Here is a 25213-nt window from a genome sequence, read left to right as displayed (position 1 = left end):
CCCTCTGCAGTGCTTGTTCTTTGTCCCCTCTCGACTATTGAAGGCTCAGTACTAATGGGATGGAACTCCTCATGCAGCCCAAAAACTTCCCCTCCTGGGAGGGGGTATTGCCTTTGTTTTTATACTTTCTCATAGGCATGAGGTTTGTAACAAACATCTGGCTGGAGTCTGGCTTTGTCTTGCCATAACTAAGATGTCATCCGACTATAATAAATCTTATTTCCCAAGTTTCCAAGGATCTTGCTACTGGCTTGAGTAACTTTTATGAAAAATCTTTTTGTTGGCAGAAGGCCCAGATGCAATATTGGAGTTCTTTAGTTTTATTTTCCTTGGTAAACAGTTACTTAAAGCAACATTGTTTGGCTTCAATGAAAACAGTACTCATCTGGGGCGATGGCGTTAGCAAAAATGAAGAATCTTTTATTGCAAAGTTTCTATGTAATTTGAAAAGCACAAGTTTTATCGTGAGATTGCCCTGGAATACAACTAAAAAACATTCTGTTTGGCACAACTGGTTCTCATCTACTTGTCCTAATCTTATTTGAGAAATTAAGTGAAGTAGTAGAGAGCCTCTTCCTTCTCTTGATCAATTAGCCCTTGATTCTCATCTTCCTTTTCTTTGATGGGGGGAGGCTCAGAACGAAACACCAGTCTTCGGCCAGTCTGCAAAGAAACAAAAAGCATGTCAGTGCTTATTAAAGCAAATACTTTGGGCACAAGTACAGATTATTTAAAGACACGTTCTGCTACAACAAATTAAGGTTTCCCTTTAAGAACGGACAGCACCCCCTGGTTTCTAAATAAAAACTTCCATTGGTCCCTCTATTGCCTTAGTGTCAATTTTTGCTAATGAAATCTGCTCTTAGGGTGGCTCAGGGCTGTACTGGTGTGTTGTCATTGTCTGTTTTTCTGGGCTTGTAACAAGTTCCTGCACTTCAGAATTTTTAGCATTTGCATTAAAAATAGTCCAACTAAAACCTTATCTATCCCTTCCTGCTTTAAATGGTGAAAGGAAATGCTGGTGAAGCATGTAGAGCACTTCAGTGGTTAGTGAACAATGGTTATTCTTCACTAATTGAAGAATAATTGGATCCAAAGCATCTGCTTTATTCTCATTCTGCTGTGATTTTTTTTTTTTTCTTTAAAGCACATGACCTTGAACAAGTTATCACAGTTTAACCGTGCTCAAAAAAATAGGTACAGGCTTGCCTTTCTGTTATACAGTTGTATTCATAATGACATGACTTTTCAGAGGTACCAAGTAGGTAGAACTCCAGTGGCAGGCAGAGATCCTGTTCTATGGTTCTGCGGTGCGGGTCGAGGCAGGGCAGCCCAGGAACAGCAGCAGGGCAAAGGTGGCCCTCCTGAGCTGCTTTCAGGTCTGGGAGAGCCTTAGGTGTAAACTTAATTCAGGCAAATTATGATAGATCTGCCTGTTCTTCTCTGGCACCAGTACCAGGGCTTGAGGTACCCTTGGAAGGATAGCTGAGGTTTTCTTCTGCTATTCCAGGCCCCTCTAATCATTAGACAAGCTGAGATACTTGGCCAAAGCTTTATCATAAGGGCAACTGTGAACTGTTTGTGAACCAAGGAGCTTATTTTCCTATGGATTCCACTCCAGTGGAAAGGAGTTGCTGGATTACCTTTTTCTTTATATCAGCTTGTGCTCTTGCCAGTGCCCGCTGTATCCTCTCCTCCTGCAGCTGCCTCTGTTGTTTTATTTTTTCATCCCTGAGCCTTTTGGAAGAGTTGAGCAAAGCACATGAGTTAGCGATAGGCAGAACTGAGCAGGACTGAATTTTTTTTTATCCAGATTTCCAGTAAGAAAGACAAAGGCACAAGCCCAACTTGTAATGCAGGGAGTGCTCCATTTAGCTCTGAGAGCAGTTCTGTAACTCTAAACTGAATGCACTTGAGTACAATTGATTCCCCCCTGCCCAAAGAATGCTTAAATGGAGAAGTGCAGAAGTAGACTTAGTGGGTAAGCACAGTTCTGTTTCTGGATCCATCACTGACTTGTTGCATCTTCAGCAAGGCATGTGCACCCTAAAATAGGGCTAATGATACTTTGTGGGATGTTAAGTGCTTAACTTGTAACTGGTGCTTTTTATTATCGTGAATGCAAAATGCTACCAAATAGAGTTGGCTTTGATATCCTATGATGTAGATGACTACACAAGTGTAAATCAATAGAAAAATGCTTCTAATAAGCTCTATGGAAGTAAAGCATTGAATTTGTCAAGTGGTAATATTTAGCAGCCTGCTTTGCCTTGTGTACCAAAGTGTGCTTCCTTCCTTGTATACTCAACTACAGTGGAAAGGAAGCCAATGCATTTTTGTTTCTTGATATTTTCTTGAAATGCTCTCTAGTTTTAAATTCTTTCATTTTGGGTAACTTCATTCCCTGACATTTTGCTTTTCAGCAGGGTTGGGTGGATGGCTATTTGGGAGAATGCAAACTGATTTCCCGGACAGCCCTGCAAAATAGCAAAAGGAGGCAACCTTTGAATTTTGAATAGGTGAGAAAAGGAGGAGAAGCAGATACAGGGAATATGATGCTTAAATTATACCTTTCCTACCCTTTCCATTGTATTTGTGATAGAACTGACTCACCTAACTGTGTCTTCATATAGTCCATGATCTGATTGCTAGTGTGCTGCTTGCACTATGAATTGTCATTGGCCTACAGCATTTCACCAAGCTATGGGGTATAGTAAACACACTAGAGGGTAGGAAGTGAATTTGGTGGATCTGGATAGACTGAGGAAGTGGATGGATCAGAATAGGATACAATTTAACAAAGTTAAGTGCAAAGTGCTGCACCTGGAGAGAAGGAATCACCAATACACCTATAGATTGGGAAGTACCATTCTAAGTAGCACAGCAGCGGAAAGGGATCTCAGAGTTGTAGTCGACACAAAAATGAACGAGTCGCCAATGTGATGAGGTAATAAGGTGCATTAGTAGGTGCACTACGAGCAGGTCTAGGGAGGTGATACTTCCCTTCTATGTCGCATTGGTGAGGCTGCAGCTGGAGTACTGCATCCAGTTTTGGGCACCACACTTCAAGAGGAATGTGGATAACCTGGAAAGGTTCAGAGGAGGGCTATGTGTATAGTTGAGGGCCTGCAGGTAAGATCTTATGAAGACAGATTGAGGGACCTGAATCTCTTCAGCCTCTGTGAGAGAAGGCTGAGAGGTGATCTCATGGCTGTCTACAAACTCATCAGGGGGGTCAGCAGGGAACAGGGCATACTCTGTTTACCAGGGTGTCCCTCAGGGTTGCTAGAAACAACAGCCATAAACTGAAGGACAGCAGATTTTGACTGGACATCAGGAAGAAATTCTTTATGGTGAGGGTTGCCAAAATATGGAATGGGCTTCCAAGGGAGGTGGTGCTTTTCCATACCTTGGAGGTGTTCAAAGGGAGATTAGACAAGCACCAGGCTGGGGTTACTTGACTCCAGTGCTCTTTCCTGCCCAGGGCAGGGGGTTGGACTCTGTGATCTAATAGGTCCCTTCTGACCCTAGAAATCTATGAAGCTAGTGAGCACACACCTCATCTTATGAGCGTGCATTTTTGTATGTGCACATGTGCTTTGTAGGAAATGGAGCTAGGTATATGGGGCTTTGTCAAAGCAAAAATATTTCAGTTTGCCAGTGCTGCAGAATTCCCCAAGCACTATAGTACAGAGAAGTCCTTGTACAGCAATCCTTCCTTTATCTTACCACGATGGAAACAGAGGTGAAACAACAGAATAATTCTTTTCTGTTTGATCAGCTTTAAGTTAGCTACTGCTATCTTTATTTATAGTTTTCTCTCTTAGAATTGTAGATCATCATAACTTACTGAGACACAAGGATTTTTTGGGTGATATCTTTTACTTGGACTAACTGCATGGCTGGGGTAAAGTTGGACAAGGAATTGCATTTGAGAGCTGATCCAATTTTACCCCAACCATGCAATCAGTCCAATAAAAGATATTCCAAAAAAATCCTTGCCTCACAGCTACATCACTTCAGTGCTACCAACAATTTAGTAGTAATAGATGGACTTCTGTTGTGCACCCTCAGTCTGTTCTGACATATGGGAGCAGTTTCCCTGACTTTTTTATTTTTATCTTTGGAGTTTCAAAGATGCTGTTCAAACTAAAATAGAATGGCAAAGTGATGGTGCTCAGACAGAAGCAATGCCAGTTTTGGGGTAGCATTTCCTCTTACCTCATTCTCCGCTCCTTTTCTTTGGTTTTCTCAGCCTGTTCTATCTTTGCTGGTGGGACTCTCTCCAGACACTCCAGTAGGTCATCCAGTTGGTGCTCAATGACGGTTAGCATCTGCAGGGTTCCCAGATTGGAGTCATTTTCTCCAATACAATGTCGATAGACTTCCAGCACTTTTTTGCTCAGACTTGCCAACATTTTTTCCTATAAAGACCAGGGAGAAAGGCTTTGGCTGGTGTAAACTCTTTCAGCTCCATTGAAGTTCCTTCCTTCCTTTTCGTGCCCTTGTGATGAGGTATTTTGCAGAATTTGGAGGTTCACTGGAATCTGACATGGCTGTGCTGTGAGCACTTCTGTTATTGCCTGGAACGTGCAACCTCTGGGATGTCAACTGTGTGTCTAAGCACCCACGCCAACCCAGCCCCCTCTATTGGAGTTGGGATGGGTATACCAGCTAAGGACCTCCCTAATATAATCAGCTAAATAATTTTAATTCCATTGCTAAACCTCAATTCCTTGTCTCAGGTGTTCATACTTTGAACTTCTAGGTACAAAATGTGCCTGTAAGGAAGGGTGCTAACCTCTCACCCCAGGAAATGTATTGCATAGGCCAGCTTTGTCATGGGAAACAGCAAGGTGAGGCTTTTCCCAGACTGTTCTCACCAGTCTTTTATAGGCTCAGATCTTAATGTCTACACATACCTGAAACTCTGATTTGAACTCTCCAAAGGAAAAGACTTGAGCCTTGATTGCCAGGTCTTTTGCTGTCTCCTCTTCTTTGGCAATGGAGGCTTTCAGGGTAACTTCAAGCTGCTCTAGCTGAGCTATCTCTCGGCCCCTAACCCAGAAAGAAAGGAGCCAGGTCTCAAAAGGGTGCAACTTGGACACAGCTTTCCTCCAGGGTTGGTGGAGGTGATGGCTATACTGCCTCCTACTGGAAGATGGAGCCTCATGCCTTCATGGCATCACTCCCTTCTGGTCTGTGGATTATGCTTAGATTAGTTCTAATCTCCAAGAGCTAGAAGAAGATTCTGGCTTTCTGGATTGGCATTTACTGTAGGGGTTTGTTATTAAGTGTCTGAAACCTTTCAAACATCAATAAATTAAGACAGAATGTAGATTTCTATTTACATGTATTTACAACAAGCTAAAAATGCACCTAAATCACTATGTTGGCCTCCTACCATGGCAAGGCTTTGATCCAATTGTAAGTGGGTTTTCTGGTGATTTCCCCTGAAAAAGATTCTAATTTAAATGACAGTCAATGCTGGGGTTTATTCCAGCTCAGACCACTGGGCAGATACCTTTGTGCTTTATTTGACTGATCATCAGGTGTTGCTTCGAGAGTGAGACAAAGTTGACTTGTTCACCTTCTCCACCCAAGACCCCAGCTCTCCTTCCAACAGTAGCTTGAGGATCAAGAGCCCAAATCAAACCTGAAGCCAGACTTCCTGCTCATTGACAGACCGCTCTCCACAACTTGCCCCCTCCAAACCCACTAGCTCAGGAGTGGCATGGTGAACACAGTTCATCTGAGCAATGCACAATAAGCAAGAGACTCTTCCTTAATTCTGTACTGCACGGACCATCTAGTGGTCGTCTATGATCTTGAGCACTACGATCTGTGTGTTAAGGGGAGATTCCACAGCCGAAATGCATGCAGAGTCCTTCATCTACTTACATTTTATTTTGTGTCGTGGTGAGAGCGTGCTTCAGTTCATCTAGAGTTTCCTCGGTCTCCCGGGAATTCTGGATAAGGGAGAGGTTCTGCTCTTCCAGCTCGGTGAAGATGTTCAGCAGCTGCTTTGGATCTGTAAAATACAGCTCCGGTGCCTGGGGTGGTAAATAAAGAATATTGGCTCCTTTAGTGTATCTAGCTTCCTAGCGATTAACAACCTGGATGCAGCAGTTTGGGCTAAAGGCTGCATCTTCTATGCACAGTTACTACCCGGCATAGTAAATTACACAGCATGTACACAGGGCGATTCAGACCTGTTGTCTGCCCCAAAGAGCTTACATGATAAATAAAAGAAAGCAAGATGTGGGGAGTGGTTCAGGGGAGGAACAGCGTGGGAGTTTTTCATATTGCATAGATGGGAGGAAGGGTCGCTGGAAGCAGAGGTGTATTACAGATATTGATTCAGTACATGTGGGCCTTCTAGATACCTGCTCCACCTTGACAACACAGGAACAGTGTCATGAGCCTTTCTTTTTTTCTTTGGAGCTTTATTAAATGTATGAGAGAGAGTGGCTGCCTGGTCTCACTGTGCCCCAGGATCAGTAGCATAATAGAAGGCACAAAGCTGAGGAGGAGAGAGGGCAGAGAAAGAGAACAGTAAGGAGAGGGGACTAGGAAGAGCAGGGTATCTCGAGGCGGTGTGGAGGAGGTTGAATGTGATGCTGTAAGGGGCAGGATGGGCTCTGTGGGAATGAAGGCAGGGTGTGGGGTCACAGTGGAGAGGAAATGCCTAGCGGCAGCATCTTACACCAGCAGGAACAGTTGTTCTGCTCCAAGTCCTTTGCTGTGTTATTTGTATTGGGTCAAAGCTTCTGGTACCCACAGGACCACGATTGCTTGTGGCTCCCTCTAGCTGAACATCTGCACTTAGCGCCTTACATCATCCTAAGCCACCAATGCCACAGTGCTTAGCCGGCAAGACTTCTTCCCAGGCTTGTTCCCTCTTCCCTGGGAATCAAGACTCTCTCCTTCCTAGCCCCAAGTCAGCCGGGCAGCACTTCAGGCCAGTGGGAGCGGAGGGGGTTGTGGGCACTTCAGAGGGGATGTGACAAGACTTGGTCTCCGACCACCTATGGCTAGGCTGTTTCTAGCACTTCTTTCTTCCCTTTTCCCCTGTAACAGGGCAGTCTGCTCCACTAAGTGGATCCAAGCAGCCCAGTTAGGGCTCACCTCCTTGTAAATTGAAGGATTCTGGGATATGTAGCCTCAGTTGAGCCACACGACCAAGAAGAGGTGGGTGAGTCTATCACGAAGTAGAGCCTGCCATAAAGAGTCATTTCTCATGGCCTGTCTATCCTGGTTTAACTAAATAAGTCATTTCCTTTTAATTAAATGTAATTGAAGTAATGCCAAAGGGTTTTATTTGGTTCCAATTCCCAGTCCAGTTGCCTGGGAACAGACTTAAATGGGAGTAAGCAATATTAGAGCAAAGGGGTATCCATACAGGGGGGTAACTCAGATGCTACCAATTTCTCTGTAGAAAGCTTTTAAGTAGGAGACAAACCAGGTCAGAGGCAAAACCTGAGCTAGTCTTATTCACAGGAGCCCAAGCACATTGGCTGGGAAAAGAGCAGTGGTCCAGTCCTGGGAAGAAGCAGGATCAAGGCCCGGAGACCTGAGTGTCCAGTAGAAAATGGCTGAGAAGAGAAGCAGGCTGAGGGCTGTCCATAACCTGGATCCCAGGTGGACCCGACAGCGTGGCGAAGTCCTGGACTCCATCACGGTGTGACTGGAGGGTGGGTTGGAAACCCCTGCGAATGGGGGAAGGAGTAGAAACGGATGATGGCCAGGTCCTCGGGGAGGGCTGCATCCCAGTAAAGAGCCTGGATGGAAAATTCTGGATCTTTCCAGTTTTACTGGTCTTGTTTTGCACCCTACAGGAAGGACTTTCTGCCTTGGCCAGATGATCAGCTGGCTAAAACTGTTCACTCACCAAAGCACCTGAGTACTTGGAGAGAGGCAAAAAGAAGAACCTGGGTGAGACGGCTATGAGCCGAGTGTAGTCTTACATGGGACCCGGTAAGAACCCATAATACCATCCTCTCTCAGCGGGAGGACTCCTTCCCCCCCTTAACTACCTCTCCAGATGTCAGTATGCACAGAGAGGTCAAAAAAAGTAGAATAGTATTGGTAGCAGCTGGTTTCAAACTGGCATAAATAGCCATGGAGATGCCTGAAAGGTCATTCGTACAGCACTCAAGTTTGCGTGCATAATTGCAGCTGATGCTGGTTCGGATATTTCTGGCCTTAAATAGATTGCTTTTGGAAGAAAGAGCTCCTTTAAAATCCTTTATTTTAACAATGGTGGGGATTTTTAGAAGTTCACTTGCATTATTTATGCTCTGTATTTTCTTTTCTGCATTTCACTCGGTGTTGTCATTAGTTTAGTTTTTTTGTTTTCCAAGAGCTTGCCCTCATGGCATTTTCCTTGGTTCACAACATAAATGGTGTGGGGAAGAAGAGGTTATTCATTTTTTGGGAAATTAAGTGGAGCGGACGCCACCTGAATCTATAGTCTTTTACAAAACTTCAGTGTCAGACAAAATACATCACTTAACAAACTTGTGCCGCCCCCCCCCCAAACAGAGGAAATAACATATTCTCTGTGTCCTGGGATTTAAATGATGTTCCTTGCTAAGGAATCTAGACATCAGATAAGGGAACAGGCTTGATCTTACAAGGAAATCTTTAGATACAATAGCACTGTGATTGAATGAGCAATAGCAAGAAGGCAAAGGAAACCTGAATACTAAGTGAAGGAAAGGATGGGAAGACAAATCTTATAGCCGAGTCATTCAGTACAAGGCTACTGACCTCATCTTCATCCTCATCATCAGAATAGACTGGATCTGCTTTCTCCATCTTTAGTGAAGCTGTCTCACTCCTGTGAACAGATTTCTGGTGTCAGGCACTTAGAGAAAGGATTTATCAAACTGTGTAAAAGGAGGTCTTGTCAGCAAGTGTATTATGCTACCTAATAACAACTGCAAACAACCTCTGGTTTTTAGCTATAAATAGCAGGCTGTTTCCATTTCTAATGCATAATACCTATCCATATTTGCTTCTAAATAGTGCTTTAAATGTTTACAGGATTGGGTTCTCCTGCTAAATATTCATATGGCAATAGCCCCTCTGGCAATCCTGCTCACAGATAGGATTGTGTTGTAATAGGCTGTATACAGACATGGCCCCTGCCCAAAGTATTTATAGTCTAAATAGTCTGGGGTCTGTTTGATTGTTGCAAGGCCTTTCCACGAGTGTTGCAATAGCAGAAGCAAGCCAGAACCAAAAGCACAGGTCTGTACAGCCCTGAACTTGAAGGGAGTCTGGGTCTGAATTTGCTGGATGAGCCATGCTCTATGTAATGGCCCTTACTGGTTCATGTGAAGAACCACTGGTCAAATGTGTGGTATGCAGTAGCCCTGTGCTTTAGCTTCCCACAGGCTCAGAGCACCTCTCCTAAACAGTGGGGTCCCCATGCAACTGAGGCTATTGAGTGTATATCTTTAATCCCCATATCCTGAGGCCTGGGGATAAATGGAGTGACTTGAAAGCTTGGCTAATGAGATAACTTTGGTTGTGATCCTGTAGCCACCAGCAAGCAGTATTGGAACAGGCTCCCTTGTTCCTACTTGGAAGTAATCCCGACAAAAAGCAACAGCCCCTCAAAGGAAAAATTCAGCTAGCAATCTGTTATTAGTGGGGCGCTAAAGCCATGGTTTTCCTGCACGAAGAGACCTACAAACCCCCACCGGTCGCTTAGGCGGCTGCCTTCTTCAGAGAGTCAACCTTGCCTTCTTCTCCCACTTGCCGCTGCTACTAAGTCACTGTGATTACCAGGGCAGTACTTAGCAACCTGTTACAGGGAAGGTTCTTCTGCCTGATCCCACTATAGGTTGATTACAACCTTAATTAATTGAGTCTAATGCCTGGTAAAAGTAAATAGAGAGGATGCTATTGCAGTGATTCAGACCTAGTGAAACTTCTTTCCATACTGGCCTCTTGTTGTGCCAAGGTATGGTGGGCCTGAGCCCTCCAAGAAAACTATAAGCCTCCCTTAATTAGGGAGGCCACTAGAAACACAGCAACTGGTTCAGGGACAACAAATGTGAAAAGAGGGTTAGGAGTACAGGTCAAAGGTTAATGAGTGTTATGAGGGGGTACACCAAGCAGAGTACAGCGGCTAGCACCCACTGATCCTTGAACAAGTGCAAGGAGTCAGTGCACGCTGCCCAGTGCAACTCTGCCCAGAGACACGAGTGGGTGAGGGACTGGAAGACAGTCCCACAGTCACTGGGCTTTTTTCCAGACAGGATGTGAATGACTGCAACAGCAATTCAGTTGAGAGCAACACTTCTACCCAGAGGGAAGTTATGCTGTGGTGTTAAGGTCTGGGATCACTGTACCTCCTTGCCAGGGCCTCTTGTAGCAGCAGACAGCAGCTACAGCCCAGCTTGCCAGTGTGCAGCACTCCTACTCCATGTCCTTCTGGTAGCTGCCTGGCTGCATCTTCTGGTTGAAGCCAGAAGGCAGCACTGGAGCATCTACGTTCATCTTATGCCTGGGAGGAGCCTTGCATTGTGCCACCTGGCAGAGGGGCTGGCAGGCGGGAGGGTGTAGCATTGCAGAGGATCTTTCAGCGAAGGCTCTCTAAGGTTTGCTCAAGCCACACGGGCCAGACTTGGACCATAGAGCCATGTCATCCATCCCACAGGGCTCCCCAAGAGTCCAGAAATTTGACAGTGGGGGAGTGGCAGCAGCCTTAATAACTGCTCCCCTTCTGCCAGATTTCTGGACCTGAGGGGAGTCCCGCCAACCAGATAACGTGGCCGGATCCTGGTGTGCAGGATCAGGTGGGGGCATGGCTAGATCAGGACAGCACATGGCCAGATCAGGCCCGGCATGGGATCCAGCCTATGGATGGACCCCACACCACTCATCTTGCCTGTGGGGTCAAAAAGCTTGGGCGCTACTGCTCCAGGCAGATCCCTCAGATGATAGTAACGGGATAGCTCCACTGAACTCAGTGGATCTACAGCAACTGAAGGTCCAGCCCCTTGCATTTTGATTTGCTGTACTGACATTTCCAGATGAGTTGATTGAATCCAAACCACTTTTTCAAGAAGCACAGCAAGCAAAGGATAAGTACTGCCTTGCATGTACCTATGTCTGCTGTCATCCTATTTAGATCTCAGCTGGATTTACGATGGATGCCTTTGCTGCGTGTCTCATACTTACACCCGTCTTGCTGACAGAGGCTTGGGGTTCTGCTTTGAGGGCATTTTGCCTTGCTTGATGGATTCCTTCCTCTGGCTCTGGCTTAGAGGCCTGAATTGGAGCTCCTCTGCAGAGAAATCAACACTCAGACGTCCTGCAGAGCCGGTGGTAGGAAACCTGCCTTGTTTGGACTGCGATGTCAGCTCCCGGCCTAAACACAAGAGGGACATATGCTTAGAAGCGGGGAACTGCCTACAGTAAGGATCAATCCGATTCTTTCCCTGGAGGCACATACCTTTGGGCACAGGGGGCAAAGTGGAAGTGTTTTCTTCTTTTGCCCTAGAGGCCATTTTCATCTCCCTCTTCTTCATCTGCTTCTTTTCGTATTCTTCCTGCCATTCTTTTGGAGACAGTTGGTAGAGGAAATCCCTGTACATCCTGTACTCCTGCAGAGTGTCTTCAAGCCTGGATATTTCACTAGAAGAGAGGCAGCAAATGGATTACAGGAGGTATGTTTGACTGTGCTGATAAACCTTTCTGAAAAACAATTTTATCCAAATAGCGCCTTCTCACTTGTTGAGTGCAGGGAGAGTCTGAGCTGCAAGCTATAATGACAACCATTAGGTTTACCCCAGCCCCCTTGGTTCTGCAGGACAGGTTCCTTATCCCAGCTTCAATTTAACCTCTGCACCTACAGAAACCCAGTAGAGGTATAGGTGCTGTGCAGGTATTCTGAAATGCCTCATCTTTAATTACAGTGGAGATGATGGATAATAGAATACAGTTAAGCTAAGCTCAGCTTGAGCTAGTAGGCTCAGCTACTGGGGAACCCCCCGCCCCAAGAGACTTTGGAGATCAAGGCCATAATTTCCAGATGTGAATACATTCCAGATTTGTGCATCCTATTACAATGCTTACACAGAAAGATTGTTCAGCATCTTAGATGCACACCTGATCATTTGCACATGATGATGCCCAGTTTGCATGCAGAATAGATGTAACTTGGCAAGTCTATTAGCCGCCCAGTTGTGAACCTATTTGGGAGCCTGCCTTTGCACTCAAGCACTTAAAAGAATTAAGATGCATATGTCTCTAGGTGTTCCAAGCAGTTATGTACAGCTTCGTGCATCAATTTAGCTGCTTTGTCTTTGGCAAAGATCAACAATCAACTGTGTCCAAGGGAAAACTTGTATAAACAACATGCCTGGCAGTGGGGCGGGGGGGTGTGCCAGGTTTGCTTTCAGTAATACTGATGTACATCCAAAATGTGCTAATGAAACTGCACAGCTGAACATCAAGCTTTTGGGATGCAAATACTTTGATACACCAGTGAAGTGAATATTTACCTCAGATAGTAATTTGTCAGGGTGAGCCTTATCTCCAGGGTTTTTAAGTAAAGCCAATCTCCAGCATCCATCCCAAATCTTATCTATATAACCTTATCTAAGGTGGCTGAAGGTACTATGGGAGTTTTATAAAACAGATACACTAATTACCTTATTACCATGCTTTCATTATTTAAAAAAGCCTGAACCTTCTTTCTGTGTGCCATATCCCAGCATAGAGGAATCAATTTGCTTTGCTGTGATATGGAAGAATGGAGTTTTCAGTTTGGCCATAACCAACCATCAGTTTAAGTTTACCCAAAATGGAAACTTTTAGGTTTCTTGGTGCAATAGCCGAACTCCAAATTTTCTTTTTGGGTCAACCCAAACCATTTTATTTGATCTCAAACAGTTTCACATCACTGCTGAGTTACTTAACTTTATTGCTCACATTTAGGTTGATTTGGAAATGAAAAGACCATTTCAAAAGAAAAAAGTTGAAGCTTTTTCCTTAGAAACATTTCTTTCCTGAAATGAAACATTTCAATGCATTTGACATTTTTCCCCATTCTTTTTTTTCCCTGTCAAATTCAACCCAAATATCCTGCTGGCCTCTGTACTTGCATTGTCTGACAAATTCACTATTTATAAAGTGTGCCCAACTCATTTCAACACTGCCATCAGCCAGCACATCAGTGAGGGCTGACTGTGCCAGTTTACACCATGACTGATTATTGGCCCACTGTCTGGTAACTCTTTTTAGGATCATTGGAAAGGCTTGGCTGAGCACAAGGATTGGGCAAGCACTACAGTCATCGAGGAGAACGTTAAAGCCCCAACTATTTTTTTAGTGGACAGGAACATAGCGTAGTCAGGACAGCATTATCCAACTGTGATGAGATTGCATCACAATCAAAGGTTGCTGCAACATGAACTTATTTGCATTGCTCCGGTACGTAGCTGGTATCTCACGGCACTTAGTTCCAGAAGACACCGACAATATTGCAGAATGGAGTTACACAAGGTTTGTTAAACATGCCCGCTAATGTCCCCTGGGCTCTTACCTTTGGATGTTCATCATTTGTGCCGTAAGCTCACGGATCTCTATTATTTTATCCATCTTTGCTTTCGTTTCTCTCTCAGCACTAGGGATGAAGAATGCACAAAAACAACCTCAGGAATAGCATGCAATATGCAGAGAACAGGAGTCCTAGTGGGGCACGGGGAGAAGGGTAGTGAATGGGGGGAAATAAAAGGGGCATGAGGAAATCTTTAAATTTGAAAATACACCATACAAAGTTCATCCTGATGGCCAGGAGGACTGAAGCCCTCCATTTATCCTTCATAGTGTCCAATAATGTTGTCACAATAAGAGCAGAGTCTGATTTCAGTGGCCTGCTCCATTCTCAGCTTCTCTACACTTCTATGATATTTCTTGTCTACTGGATTGAAATAGTTTCTATTTTCACCCAGGGCACTGTTCACACTGTTACGATTTGGACATAGCTGCTGCCTTTAATTAATAAAGGTTAAGCTTCTTTATAGAACCGGGTAGCTAAATTAACAGCAGCCCCCCACTCTAATCGCAGGCACATGCCACCTCCAAAACAAAGCCTCTTATGGTTATACAGGGGGCATTTTGCTGCCTATTGTTTTGTGGAAGCTTGTAGAGGAAGAATGGGCCAAAGGAACAAGGAAAAAAGGAAACAAGGGAGCAACAGACACTAATTGAACAAGCACTGAGCATGTGGTCTTGGGGAGATCTTGGAGAAAGAGCAGAAGATTTTTGAGCAGAGTGCTGACTGAAAGGGGCTTCGAACAGTGGAGAAACATGTGGTTCAGTTGATGCTGTGCTCAGAGAAACAGGACTTTGTATGCTCTTTATAAACAAGACTGCATCAAAGCAATGCCCTATGGAAATCCCCTGCAATGCCTCAAACTCAGCTAAGTGCTCCAGTCAATGAAGGACAACAATATTTCCCCCCGTACCATTCACCTTTATGGGACAGATGGAAAGAATTTCAGGTCCCAAATGAGTTTTTTTTGAGTGTGGTATTATAAGGGATGATAGAGAAGCAGAAGTCCCTCCTCCAACCCATTTCCCATGGAAATGTTTCTTTACCATGGTCTGGGACAGGTGACTTAGAACACAGTATTTCTCACAGACTTAGTGTAGGACACATTCATGTTTTTTCAGGTGGAATAGGATGCTGAAGTATTATGGAGGTATGTAACAGGTATGTAATAGGTGGAAGAGGATCTAGTCCTAAGAGTCTGTACTGTGTTGAGCCAGTGTGACCCTAGTTAGAGGTCCATGAGTGAAGAACATCTGCTTGGGGATTTGGCTGAGGTTGCTCTACCATTTTTGCAATGGGTGGAGGTAAGGGCCAGCCCAGTGACAAAGGGTAGTTGGTACTGCTGGCTGGGAAGAAGGTGACCACAGGTGTCTACTCTGTCTGGAAAACTGAAGCTGGGAACCAGTAGAAGCACCACCTTCACTGAGGGTTAAATCTCCCCATTGGACTCCAAAGTGGGCTGGAGCAGCTGATGCCATTTGCACCTCCTTTCCACAGCTTTAGTTTATTGCACGTAATGGGCAGAATGCTGCAAGGAGTATTTTAGCAATCTACTGTGTGATGTCTGAATTTGGAGGACCTGTGTGTAACGCCTAGGACTGGAACTGAAACAGTGGTACCCATAAATGGGGGCTTGACTCTGCAGTCTCTCTACATATCGAGCTCCCATGGATGGTAGTGGGAACACAGGTATGGCAGGAGTCTTCCCTATGAGACCACTCCATGTGCAGACATGGTTACTAGAGACCACAGGGGCTGTCCCATTACTTGCGTTACATTTTCAGGGCCTGAGCGGAGTTTTTATCATTCTCCTTCAGGAAATCATCAAACATGGCGGCGTCCTTCTCCAGGTACTGTTCAGCCTTTTCCAGCTTTGCTTCCTCTTCAGCTGCTAGGTTTTCCAGCTTCTGAATCTCATCTCTCTTTACTGCGATGGCGTACTGAAATCAACCCAAAAAGGCAGACTTGTGACTCACTCCAAATCTCTACTCAGCTTGGTTTATTTAAAGTGCTGGTCCCTTTCTGGCTGCTGTTGCCATTATGACATCAAACACAGAAATAACCACACTTCGATAGCAGCTTTTGTTGAGGATTTCAAAGAGATTTTTGCCTCCAGACACTCACTTGCGGTGGGTGGACTGAGGCATGGAGGTATTTAATGCGTCACATAGCAGATTAACAGGAAAACTAAAAAAAGAACCCAGGAGAACTAAAACCCAGCTCCCTGCCTGAACCGCTAGATAGCGCGGTTGGCTTTAGCTGAATTACAGTGATGTGACACTGGAGTAGCAATGAGGTATTGGGTCCTATCTGTCTAGGTGTGCTGTCTGAGTTAGCTGAGTCTCTCACAAACATTAATTATTTGATCCTACCAGCTGCCCTGCACTTTGTTTTCCGGGTGAGGAGCAACAAGAGATTAAGTGAATTATGCAAGACTATGCAGCAAGTCTTGGGCTGAGTCCCACTACCATGCATCAGCCACAAAACCAACATAATCACTGAGACCAGCTCCCCAGTTCCCTCTTCTAAGCGCTATGCAATGCCGTATTTAAAATAAAAACATGCAAGAGAAGAGGTCACAGCATAGTTGCTTCAATGAAATCTTATAAACTAGAGGCAAGTACCTGCATACGAAACATCTCCCTTTTCTGGTTTATATATTCATGCAGGCTCTCTTTTTCCACCTGCTGGTCTGAAATGATGGAAGAAAAGTTGTGGGTGTGGGAGGGGGACCATGGAGTCAAGGCAAAAAAACACAGCAATCAAACAGGGTAAATACAAACCTGTATTTCACAGTGGGGGCTCATTTTAATGGGGCAGGCGTCTGTGCTTGAGACCTTAATAAGAAGTCCTGATTATACAGTATCTTTTGGACAAGGTCATATCAAAGCTTGGGGTCTTTGTCTGCAAACCAGGTAGGAGATAGGTAGCAGAAAGTGAGCTGAATGACCTTAACTTTGACTAGAGGACCAGCAAAGATGTGGGAGCCTTTCCACACTTGAATGGCGTCAGAATGTTTTTAGCTGACAGAAAAACCAGGATAATTTTTTGAAGCTGAGAGATCCAGATAATTGCTTTAAAGAGCAGAGCTCTTAGCCTTTGTGGCATTTGGTCTTTGTTATTGAGATTTGTGCTCAACACTGCATTTAAGCATCAAAGCTTAGAAAAAAGGAGGCAAAGCACATAAAAGCAGAGGTTGAGGCTTGAGGGTGTATATGAAGCAACAACAAGGCGGAGGTGTAGTTCTTGGGCCCCATTCTCCAGATACGTCAGCTTTATGCTGACTAGAATGGAGTTATGCCAGTGTCAGGATCAAGCTGATAAGAGAGTGGAAAATCACCCCCTTCCAGAAGAGCCAAATCCTGGTCCTATGTCAGTCACTGGTAAATCTCCTCTTACCTTTCACAGGATCAGGATTATGATTTGCCCTTAAGTCCAGTAAAGTGCAACTTTGCTGGATCACAACTCAACGGAAAGATTTCCACAACCCAGAGACTTGGGGATCCCTAAGCCAAAGCCTGTGATGACTTGTTCCCCCAGTAGCAGAGGTCAAGAAACAAGAAACCTTGCAGCTCTCATTCTCCCTATGTGGCTTTGTTTTAGTCCATCATGCACATTTCCTACCTCTGGTCACTGCTATCTTCCATGAGAGAGTTTCTTGGAGGGCTCTCATTCGTTCTGTTTCTGCTGCCAGTTCTCTGTCCTCTTCCTCCTCTTCCTTCTGGAGCTGTTTCTTGAACTCTGATTGCTTTACATTCATCATACTGGAGTAGGTCATCTTCTCATGGATTTTCATGGTCTTTTTTCGCTGACGTTCCTATGGGGAGACTTCAATTAAGTGGTCACCTTATACTTGTCACGTACTTTGTCCAGAATAGAGTTCAATAACTCAAGATTTTCACCCTGTAGCAAATCTCACCGTTAGGTTTTCTGCCCTATTCAGCTGAAGTGTGTTATCTCAGTTTCTTCCCATTACTAGTAGGGATACCTGGAGCAACCAAAACACTTAATCTCTTTTCTTGGCATTTCCAGCCCTCAGCTTATAGAGTCTTACTGTAGATCCTCCCTCGAGCTATATTTTAATCAGTCTAAACATGGTCAGTGCCCCTGTGTTTCCATTTGTGGGTTGTTCCTGAGTGGGAGAATGGGGACTTGCAGAATCTCCTGTTCATTTGTCCATTACTGGGATAATGTTTGTCCTTCCATCCAAAAGAAGTTAATCTCTAGGGCCGACCAAAATTCAAGGGAGCTACAGGCAGAAGCCCGTGGCTTCCACCGTATTGCCTCGTGTCAGCAGTTCCCTAAGGAACAGTCCTACTATAGCTGGGCTGTCAGAAACTTCACTCAGTGCCCTCCCCCTCTAGCAAGCATAAGAAAAGCTGTCCAAGATTGTGAGGAGTCAAAAAGCATGGTACTGGGTCCGCTCCCACCACCAGCTCTATTTGACCTTGGGCCCTGAATTCATTTATCCTTCCAGCCAAAGCATTTGTTTCGCTGAGGGTTCAGAAGCTAGCACTGACCACTAATATGCAGGCTGTCCAAGGAAAGAGATGTGCCTGTTTGATTCAAAATGGGAGATCTGGGAAACTGGATCAATGCTGCAGAAATAGAAGGGCCTACGGCAGCTGCTTTATTTAACAGGGACAGGAATGGTCCATCTGCCATTACTTGTCCGAAAAAGAAAGAAGTCATCCGAAACAATATTTGTAAGAATAGCCACTAAATGTCTACCCAGACTGTCAGCTGATGTGAGTCAGCCTAGCTCCATTAACTTCACTAGGCTCCAGCTGGCTTCAGATAATCTACATTGCTTTACATCAGCTGAGAGTCTGGTCTATGACATTCCTTTATACAGCAATTTAATTTTTATTCAGGCTTTATGCATGCAGTCATCTTCTTTGCAATGCATTACAGCCTTCTTTAGCTTTTATATGCATTCCTCCATTTCTTTTTTTATACATACCTTCTTAGCTTTTTCTCTTTCCTTGTCTCTTAATAGGAAGATATCAGTATCTGAAGGGATTTTAAATGGGTTTTTCATCATCTGTGACTCATCCTCATCTGTGCACACTGTAAGACACATGACACAGTTATTAGAATCTCTTTGTAGTGAAAATTATGAGCTCTGTTCTGATCAAAGTCATGTTAGTGTTATTCGACTTGTCCAATGTATTTTAAACAGACGTCAGTTCATAACAGATCCCCAAATATGGGATTGTTCCCTGTGGAGACAGGCATTTTCAGAGTAAACTTCCCTAGAAATGGAGACTTCACAAGGGGCAAAACAGCAAAAGCCTGGTCCTATTCCACCTGCAAGGCTCATAAATGGCATCTAAGCATCTACATGTGAACCTGTTCCATCTGTCTGGACTTCCTGAAAAACAATTTCCTTTTGTAATGTGCCTTCATCTTAGGTATCAGACTATGTCACAAAAAGTAGTGATGAGTATTATTGCATTACTGATTTTTCATTGCAAATCCTACCTGAGTAAGAACAGAATAAAAACTCAGAGTAAGGAGACCAGGATTCGGCCATATTAAAGGATTTTACTCTGTCATAGTATTGCTGATGGACCCTCTTACATACACTATTAAAAAATAGCATGCTTTCAGCACTTTGAGGAGCCTGTGATGGCAAAGCAAAGACCTCACTGTTCCTCTCTTCCCTTCCCGGTCCAGGTCCCTGGGACCAAGCCCTAAAGCCTTTATTCAGTGTTATATTTTGGGAGAGCTCACCCTGAAGCTAATGTTGGATAGAAGCATAAGGAACAGTCTCCAGATTTGACGCATTGCTAACAGTTAAGACTTGAATGAGCCTCCTGAGGTTACCTGAAGGTGTACATGTTGCTTCCATTCCAGATTTGGGAGATTGTGCTGCTGTTTGCTGAGATATTGTTCTTGATCCTGATCCAAAAAAACACAGTTAATCAATAGCCACCAATAACCAATGCAGGTTATAGAACAGGCAATGTCTGAAGCAATAGGAATGATCTCCAAAGCTTTGTGTTTATTGCCTTTTCATAGACCTCACCTACAAGTAGCTTTGGAAACCTGTCACTGCAAATTGTGCACTTCAGTCCCTGCCTCTCCTCCTGCTTCCCTCAATTTCCTTACCTTGGTCAGGGAGAACAGCTTGTTTTTCCCTTTTAGTAGTTTTGTCTGGTTTGTATGGGGGATGCTTGTTGATCAACTCCACATGAGGGGTTACACTTATATTCAGAATAAGTAAGTTGTTTGTTCCTTTCGAATAGTTTTGCATCCTTTGGCTGCACTGTCACTGGGATGTTGGGATTTGTACTTTGAGTTCCACTGACCTGAAATGTATGCAAGCCACCCCTGGCACCTGGGGGAAGAGATTCAGTGAGATACATTACCAGAGCATGTTTTTCTAATCCAGACTGAAAGGCTGGTCTGAAGGGAAATGAACACAATAGCCTGTTGCCAATCTGACCTCAAGGCCATTTCCCGATCAGATTGAGGTCATTTTTCACATCTTGTGCTGAACCACGTGGTGGTTTTTGATGGGAAAAAAGACAATTTATTCAGGTAAAAAAATACATCTGTGAATAGATTTCAGCTGGAAATCAGGAAAAGCTTCCAAGCCTCATGGGAATGGAGGTTATGAAACAGCCTTCCAATTGGAGTAGTGGGGACTAATACCTAATTATTTTTAACATGCAGTCTGGTTAGTTTACAAACAGGTTTATATGACATGGTTGCCTATAATAGCAGGACGCAGGACACGACTACCCAGAAATCTCCTCTAAAACATAAATTCCTCCATGTTTCAGTGCCTACTTCTTTTCACTAGGTTTTAATCCAACTGCAAGCCAGACTTTCGGATGGGGTGAAGACATGGTATCCAAGCTTAAGGGCTCAGAACATCCACAACCCAGGACTTCTTTTGGTAATGTAGCAATGTCCTTTCTTTTTCTCTTCCTCATTGGTGTGTCTTCCATGATTGTCTTATTTGTGGGTCTGAACATGGCTGACGAGGCCAATTCGGGAGTGACGCTATGTTGTAACTCAGGCATGTGAATCTGGTGGCTCCGGATTCTCGATTCGCTTGGACACACCGTTTCTGCCCATCCCACATTTCAGTCTTTTGTTGTTGCCATAAGGTTTCAAAGTGCCGAGATCCTTGCAGCAGCCTCTTCTTCCATTTGGGGCAGTGCTCCATGATGGTATGAAAGTGGTGGTTCTCAGTAACAGATCTATCACAGTTTCCTTTGAAGTTAAGATGGGACTAAAGCAAGGCTGCATCATTGCTCCGAGACTCTTCTTAGTATTCCTTACCATGATACTACATCTGACCACCAACAGCTTCCGGTCAGAGTGAAGCGAAACTACCAAACGAATGGTAAATTGTTTAATCTCTGCCAGCTCTGAGCCAAAACCAAGACCACCCTGATCTCAGTCATCGAGCTCCAGTACATTGATGTTGCTGTGCTTCCTCGGAAGCAGACCTTCAGGCAACTGATGTCTTTACTGTGGCATATAAGAAAATGGGTTTGATGCTTAACATTCAGAAAAGTGAGGTCCTCCATCAACAAGCTCTTAATGAGCAGTCCCCAATTCCAGTAATTCAGAGTCACAGTGTGACTGGAGAATGTCAAGTATTTCCCGTACCTTGGAAGCCATCCCTTGCAGAAGGCTGACATGGAAGAAATCCAGCATCCCCTCAAATGAGCAATGCAGCCTTCAGATGCCTGAGGAAATGGTGCTTGAAGACTGCAATATCAGTTCATCTGTATGACAGGCTCCAGACTCCTGAAGCAAGTTTTATTTTCCCAACTCAGTTAAGGTGTACACTTAAGAGGAGGGCAGAGAAAGTGCCAACTTGAACAAATGCAACACCAACATCAGTGCATGGAAGACTATCACCCTGGACCTCTGCAAATGGAGGAAGAAGGAAGCAATATGTACATACATAGGAGTTGACCTGAAGCCCACAGTCATCAATGGGAGTGTTTTCATGGACTTCAGTAGGTTTTGCTTCAGACCCATAGGTACAAATTCTGCAACAAGTTCTAGGTAGAGTTATTTGGATTAAAGACTGAATTTGGCATAAGGTTGTTTAAATTCCCTTTTGAGGACATATCCAAAGGTAACAAATCTTTGGCCAGGAAATACCTGTTAAGCCCTCACAAAATCCTTAAAAGGAATTTGCTTGTGTTTAGTTTGGCATCACATTTCTGCTATATAAGGAGCAAAATATTACTAACAGCAACTCTCATGATCTGTATCTAGCACCACAGATCAGAATCCTCTGCCATTCCCCAGCTCATGCTATGAACCCATCATTAGATTTGTATTTTGCAAGTGAGTTACTGCTTACGATTCTTACTTGGAATGGCTCCGGAGCTGCAGGTTTCTTGGGATAGGATTGAACGCGTATGGGACAAAGCTGACATGCTGTAGGAATTCTGTCCTGATGGATTTTAGGGAAGGGATAGGCCTGGCTGGCAGTTGAGACTCTTTTTCTTGATGTGCTTTCAGTGCTATTATACTCTCTGCTAGAGATTCTGTGGAGAAAGCATAATTATTATATTGCATTTGATATAATGAATTTATTTCCAATTTCCCTTAACCAAAACACACAGCTGCTGAATTTCCCTCATTCCTGACTTAGATGGTGGGGAAGAGGTGTATGACTTGCCCTGGTGTAATTCCATCACAGACAGCAGGGTCACTCCAGTTGTGCACTGGTATAATGGGGAACAGAATGCATCCACCTTCATTTGTACTAATTTTATGACTATTTTTAAGCACCATTATTTGCATTCTCCCCTGTGCTAAGGACAGCCTTTTCTTCCTGCATATAAAATCCCTTCTGTCTTCCCGCCCCAAACCTAAAACCTCCTATATCCTTGACTTGGCTTTCATGCCCTATCGGCTCCAGGTCCAAGACAAGGGGAAAGAAGAACATTCCCTTGAGAACCCTCCTCACTTCCCACAATACCTGGCTTCCCTTAGGGGTCTGATCCAGCTCACCTGTTTATCTCGTGAGCTCTAAGCAGATCAGTATGGATGGTATGCCTATGTTATCATCAAACTTCTGCTATAATGACTTAAGAAACTCCTTTGAATATGTTGGAGGAAGGTGGCAAACATCTGGAAGTTCACACCCTCTCAATGCAAACTGGAGATCTAAAACCTTACTACTAATTCGTACTTCCTACTAATGCAGATGGTCTCTTGCAGGATGGTGAACATTGTGTGTTGCCATTACAGTGAAACATAAAGTAGTACTCAGGCCCTTGCTGGTCCAGGTTATATGTAGGTAGCAATGACTTTTTTGTGAAATTCTTTGAGAGAAACATTGCTTTGTAACACACTTAACAAATCATAAAACCCTGTGCTTTTTCCTATGGTTAATTTCAAACTGCTAATGTCGCTAAGGTTTTTCTGATGAATTATTGTTTGCACAGCACTTTGAAAGACTGCCAATCCCTACAGAAGCGCTAATAGACCTAATGAGCATTATTAAGCTCTGTATGGAAAAAGAAGAATTGCTGTGTTATTACAATCTTCTGGTGCATGTGTCAATGCCGCTGACATTTTTTACGCTTCAGCAGCTTGATAGCAGCGAACGGTAGTCTATGAATCGATTAACAAGCTGTACTTATTTTTAATGCACGGATAAATTTATGAGCCACATCTCCCCAGCATCAACCTGCTTTGCAGGAAAAAAAATACTAAATAAAATTGCGCAGTCATTCTAAAAATAGAATTAATCATCAATTGCTGTGTTGCCCTTGCACTGGATAGACATTGTACAAATCCAAATAAAGAATTTAAACAGCACAGGGAAGACAGGAGATGCTATAGGGAAAATATCACAAGGCTTGTACTCTAGTTTAAGCCAGTGGTTCTCAACCTTTTGTGTACCAGGACCCATTTGTAAACATCGATGGCCAGTCCCAACCCAGTGCCCCTCACTCCCGACCCGCTGCCCCCAGGCCCCAGCCCCCCAGCGTGTGGGGTGGAGGGGAGTGTGTGTGTGGGACATGGGGGGGCCCCAAGCTGCCCCTTGCAGGCTGGAACCCTGCCTGCCTGCAAGGGAAAAACCAGTTTCCCATGATTTTCTCCTTTAAAGGAGGATCCATTTTTAAAGTTTGTTCCCCACCCTTGCATATATTCTTGTGACCCACTTTTGGTGGGTCACGACCCACAGGAAGGGCCGGATTAATCCTTTAGTGGGCCCTAGGCAAACAAACTTGTGGGCCCCTACTTTTTTCACTCAATAATTAGAATATGTAAAATAAGCACATCTGGGCCCCTTCTTCACTTAGGGCCCTAGACATGTGCCTAGTTTGCCTATGCATTAATCCAGCCCTGCCTCCGGGCTGAGAAATGCTGCTTTAGAGCAGGCACTTTCCAGATGGATGTACTGCAAAAGACACACACATACACACACTATGTGTGATTCCCTAGTAAACTGCACCCCTCCATGTGATTCCTTAGTAAAATGCACGCACACGTGATTTCCTAGCAAGACACACACAGAGATGCATGTGATTCCCTAGTAAAATGCACACACACACACACACGAATGCATACACTACATGTGATTCCCTAGTAAAATGCACACACACACACACGCACTAATGCACACACTACATGTGATTCCCTAGTAAAAGACATGCACACATGCACTAATGCACACACTACATGTGATTCCCTAGTAAAAGGCATGCACACACACACTAATGCACACATTACATGTGATTCCCTAGTAAAAGGCATGCACACACACACTAATGCACACACTACATTTGATTCCCTGATAAAATGTGCACCCATGTGATTCCCTAGCAAAAGACACACACACACTAATGCATGCACACACACTACATGTGTGATTCCCTAGTAAAGTGCATGCACACATGAATTCCCTAGCAAAAGACACACACACACACACTAAAGTGCACAACCACTACATGTGATTCCCTGGTAAAATGCACACACACACACACAAATGCACACATTACATGTGATTCCCTGGTACAATGCACACACACACACACACACACACACACACACACACAACATGTGAATCCCTAGTAAAGTGCCTGATGCTCGCAGGGTCTCGGGGAGCAGCTGCACTGGATGCTCGTCGAGGGAGAAGGGGCAGGCTCGGGGCCCGCCGAGGTCCGCGCCCCTCGGGCAGTTGCAGCGAGGCGGCCTCCAGCCCCTGCCGCAGCTTCCGCTCCGCTCCGCGGCTGCTTTTGTTCCGCACGCTTGTTTGTGTTGTCAAGGCTACCATTCTTTCCCGTTGCCGGGTGACCCCCGACGTCATAAGGGAAGGAACGCTTGCGTCACTTCGGGGCGCTCTTGCAGAAGGAGCGGCAGGACTGCTGAGTCCGAGTCTGGGCGGGGGCGGGGGCGGGGGCGGGGGGGGGAGCTGCTCGCACCCCCTTCCTTCTGCTGGCTGGGCCCGGGGTCCTTCTCCCTGGAGTCTAGGGAGCGTTTTCATGAGCAAACGGGGCTGTTGCTGAGCAAGCATGAACCACATCGCCGCAGTGATTAGAGAGAGGGGGAGGCAGCATCTGTAAGAAGCCAGAGCAGAAATCCTGGGGTCCTGTCTTGATTGTCGTTTTCCCTTTGAGATATAGGTTTCCCTTGCCTCAGTTT

General features: G+C 44.7%; 1 protein-coding gene across 1 annotated transcript; it reads right to left on the bottom strand.

The window, feature by feature from the left end:
• Positions 1-34: 34 nt before the first annotated feature.
• On the bottom strand, positions 35-24802 carry CFAP100 (cilia and flagella associated protein 100). The gene is made up of 16 exons (XM_090021486.1): positions 24652-24802; positions 21924-22101; positions 19406-19480; positions 18540-18646; positions 17201-17393; positions 16201-16268; positions 15353-15516; positions 13565-13645; positions 11471-11652; positions 11197-11386; positions 8773-8842; positions 5902-6053; positions 4923-5058; positions 4222-4424; positions 1644-1737; positions 35-663 (listed from the first exon to the last, which is right to left on the bottom strand). Exons 2-16 carry the CDS (start codon positions 21988-21990, stop codon positions 550-552), a joined length of 1896 nt encoding a protein of 631 aa, XP_089877612.1. The 5' UTR covers positions 21991-22101; positions 24652-24802; the 3' UTR covers positions 35-549.
• Between the last annotated feature and the right edge of the window lie 411 nt (positions 24803-25213).

Source organism: Crocodylus siamensis, chromosome 11, assembly GCF_052110815.1.
Source record: "Crocodylus siamensis isolate JL-2025a chromosome 11, ASM5211081v1, whole genome shotgun sequence".
Lineage (NCBI taxonomy): Eukaryota > Metazoa > Chordata > Crocodylia > Crocodylidae > Crocodylus > Crocodylus siamensis.
Note: the sequence above shows the minus strand (reverse complement) of the source record. Positions and strands in the feature narration are given on the sequence as shown.

What these genes read in the sequence shown, in the direction of transcription:
- CFAP100 (XM_090021486.1), bottom strand. Translation starts at nt 21,990, where the DNA reads ATGTCAGCTTTGTCCCATACGCGTTCAATCCTATCCCAAGAAACCTGC. An exon ending in TCCGCTCAGGCCCTGAAAAT is followed by an intron (nt 13,646 to 15,352) that starts GTAACGCAAGTA and finishes CTTCATCCCTAG; the next exon opens with TGCTGAGAGAGAAACGAAAG. An exon ending in CCTCTGTCAGCAAGACGGGT is followed by an intron (nt 8,843 to 11,196) that starts GTAAGTATGAGA and finishes ATCTGTTCACAG; the next exon opens with GAGTGAGACAGCTTCACTAA.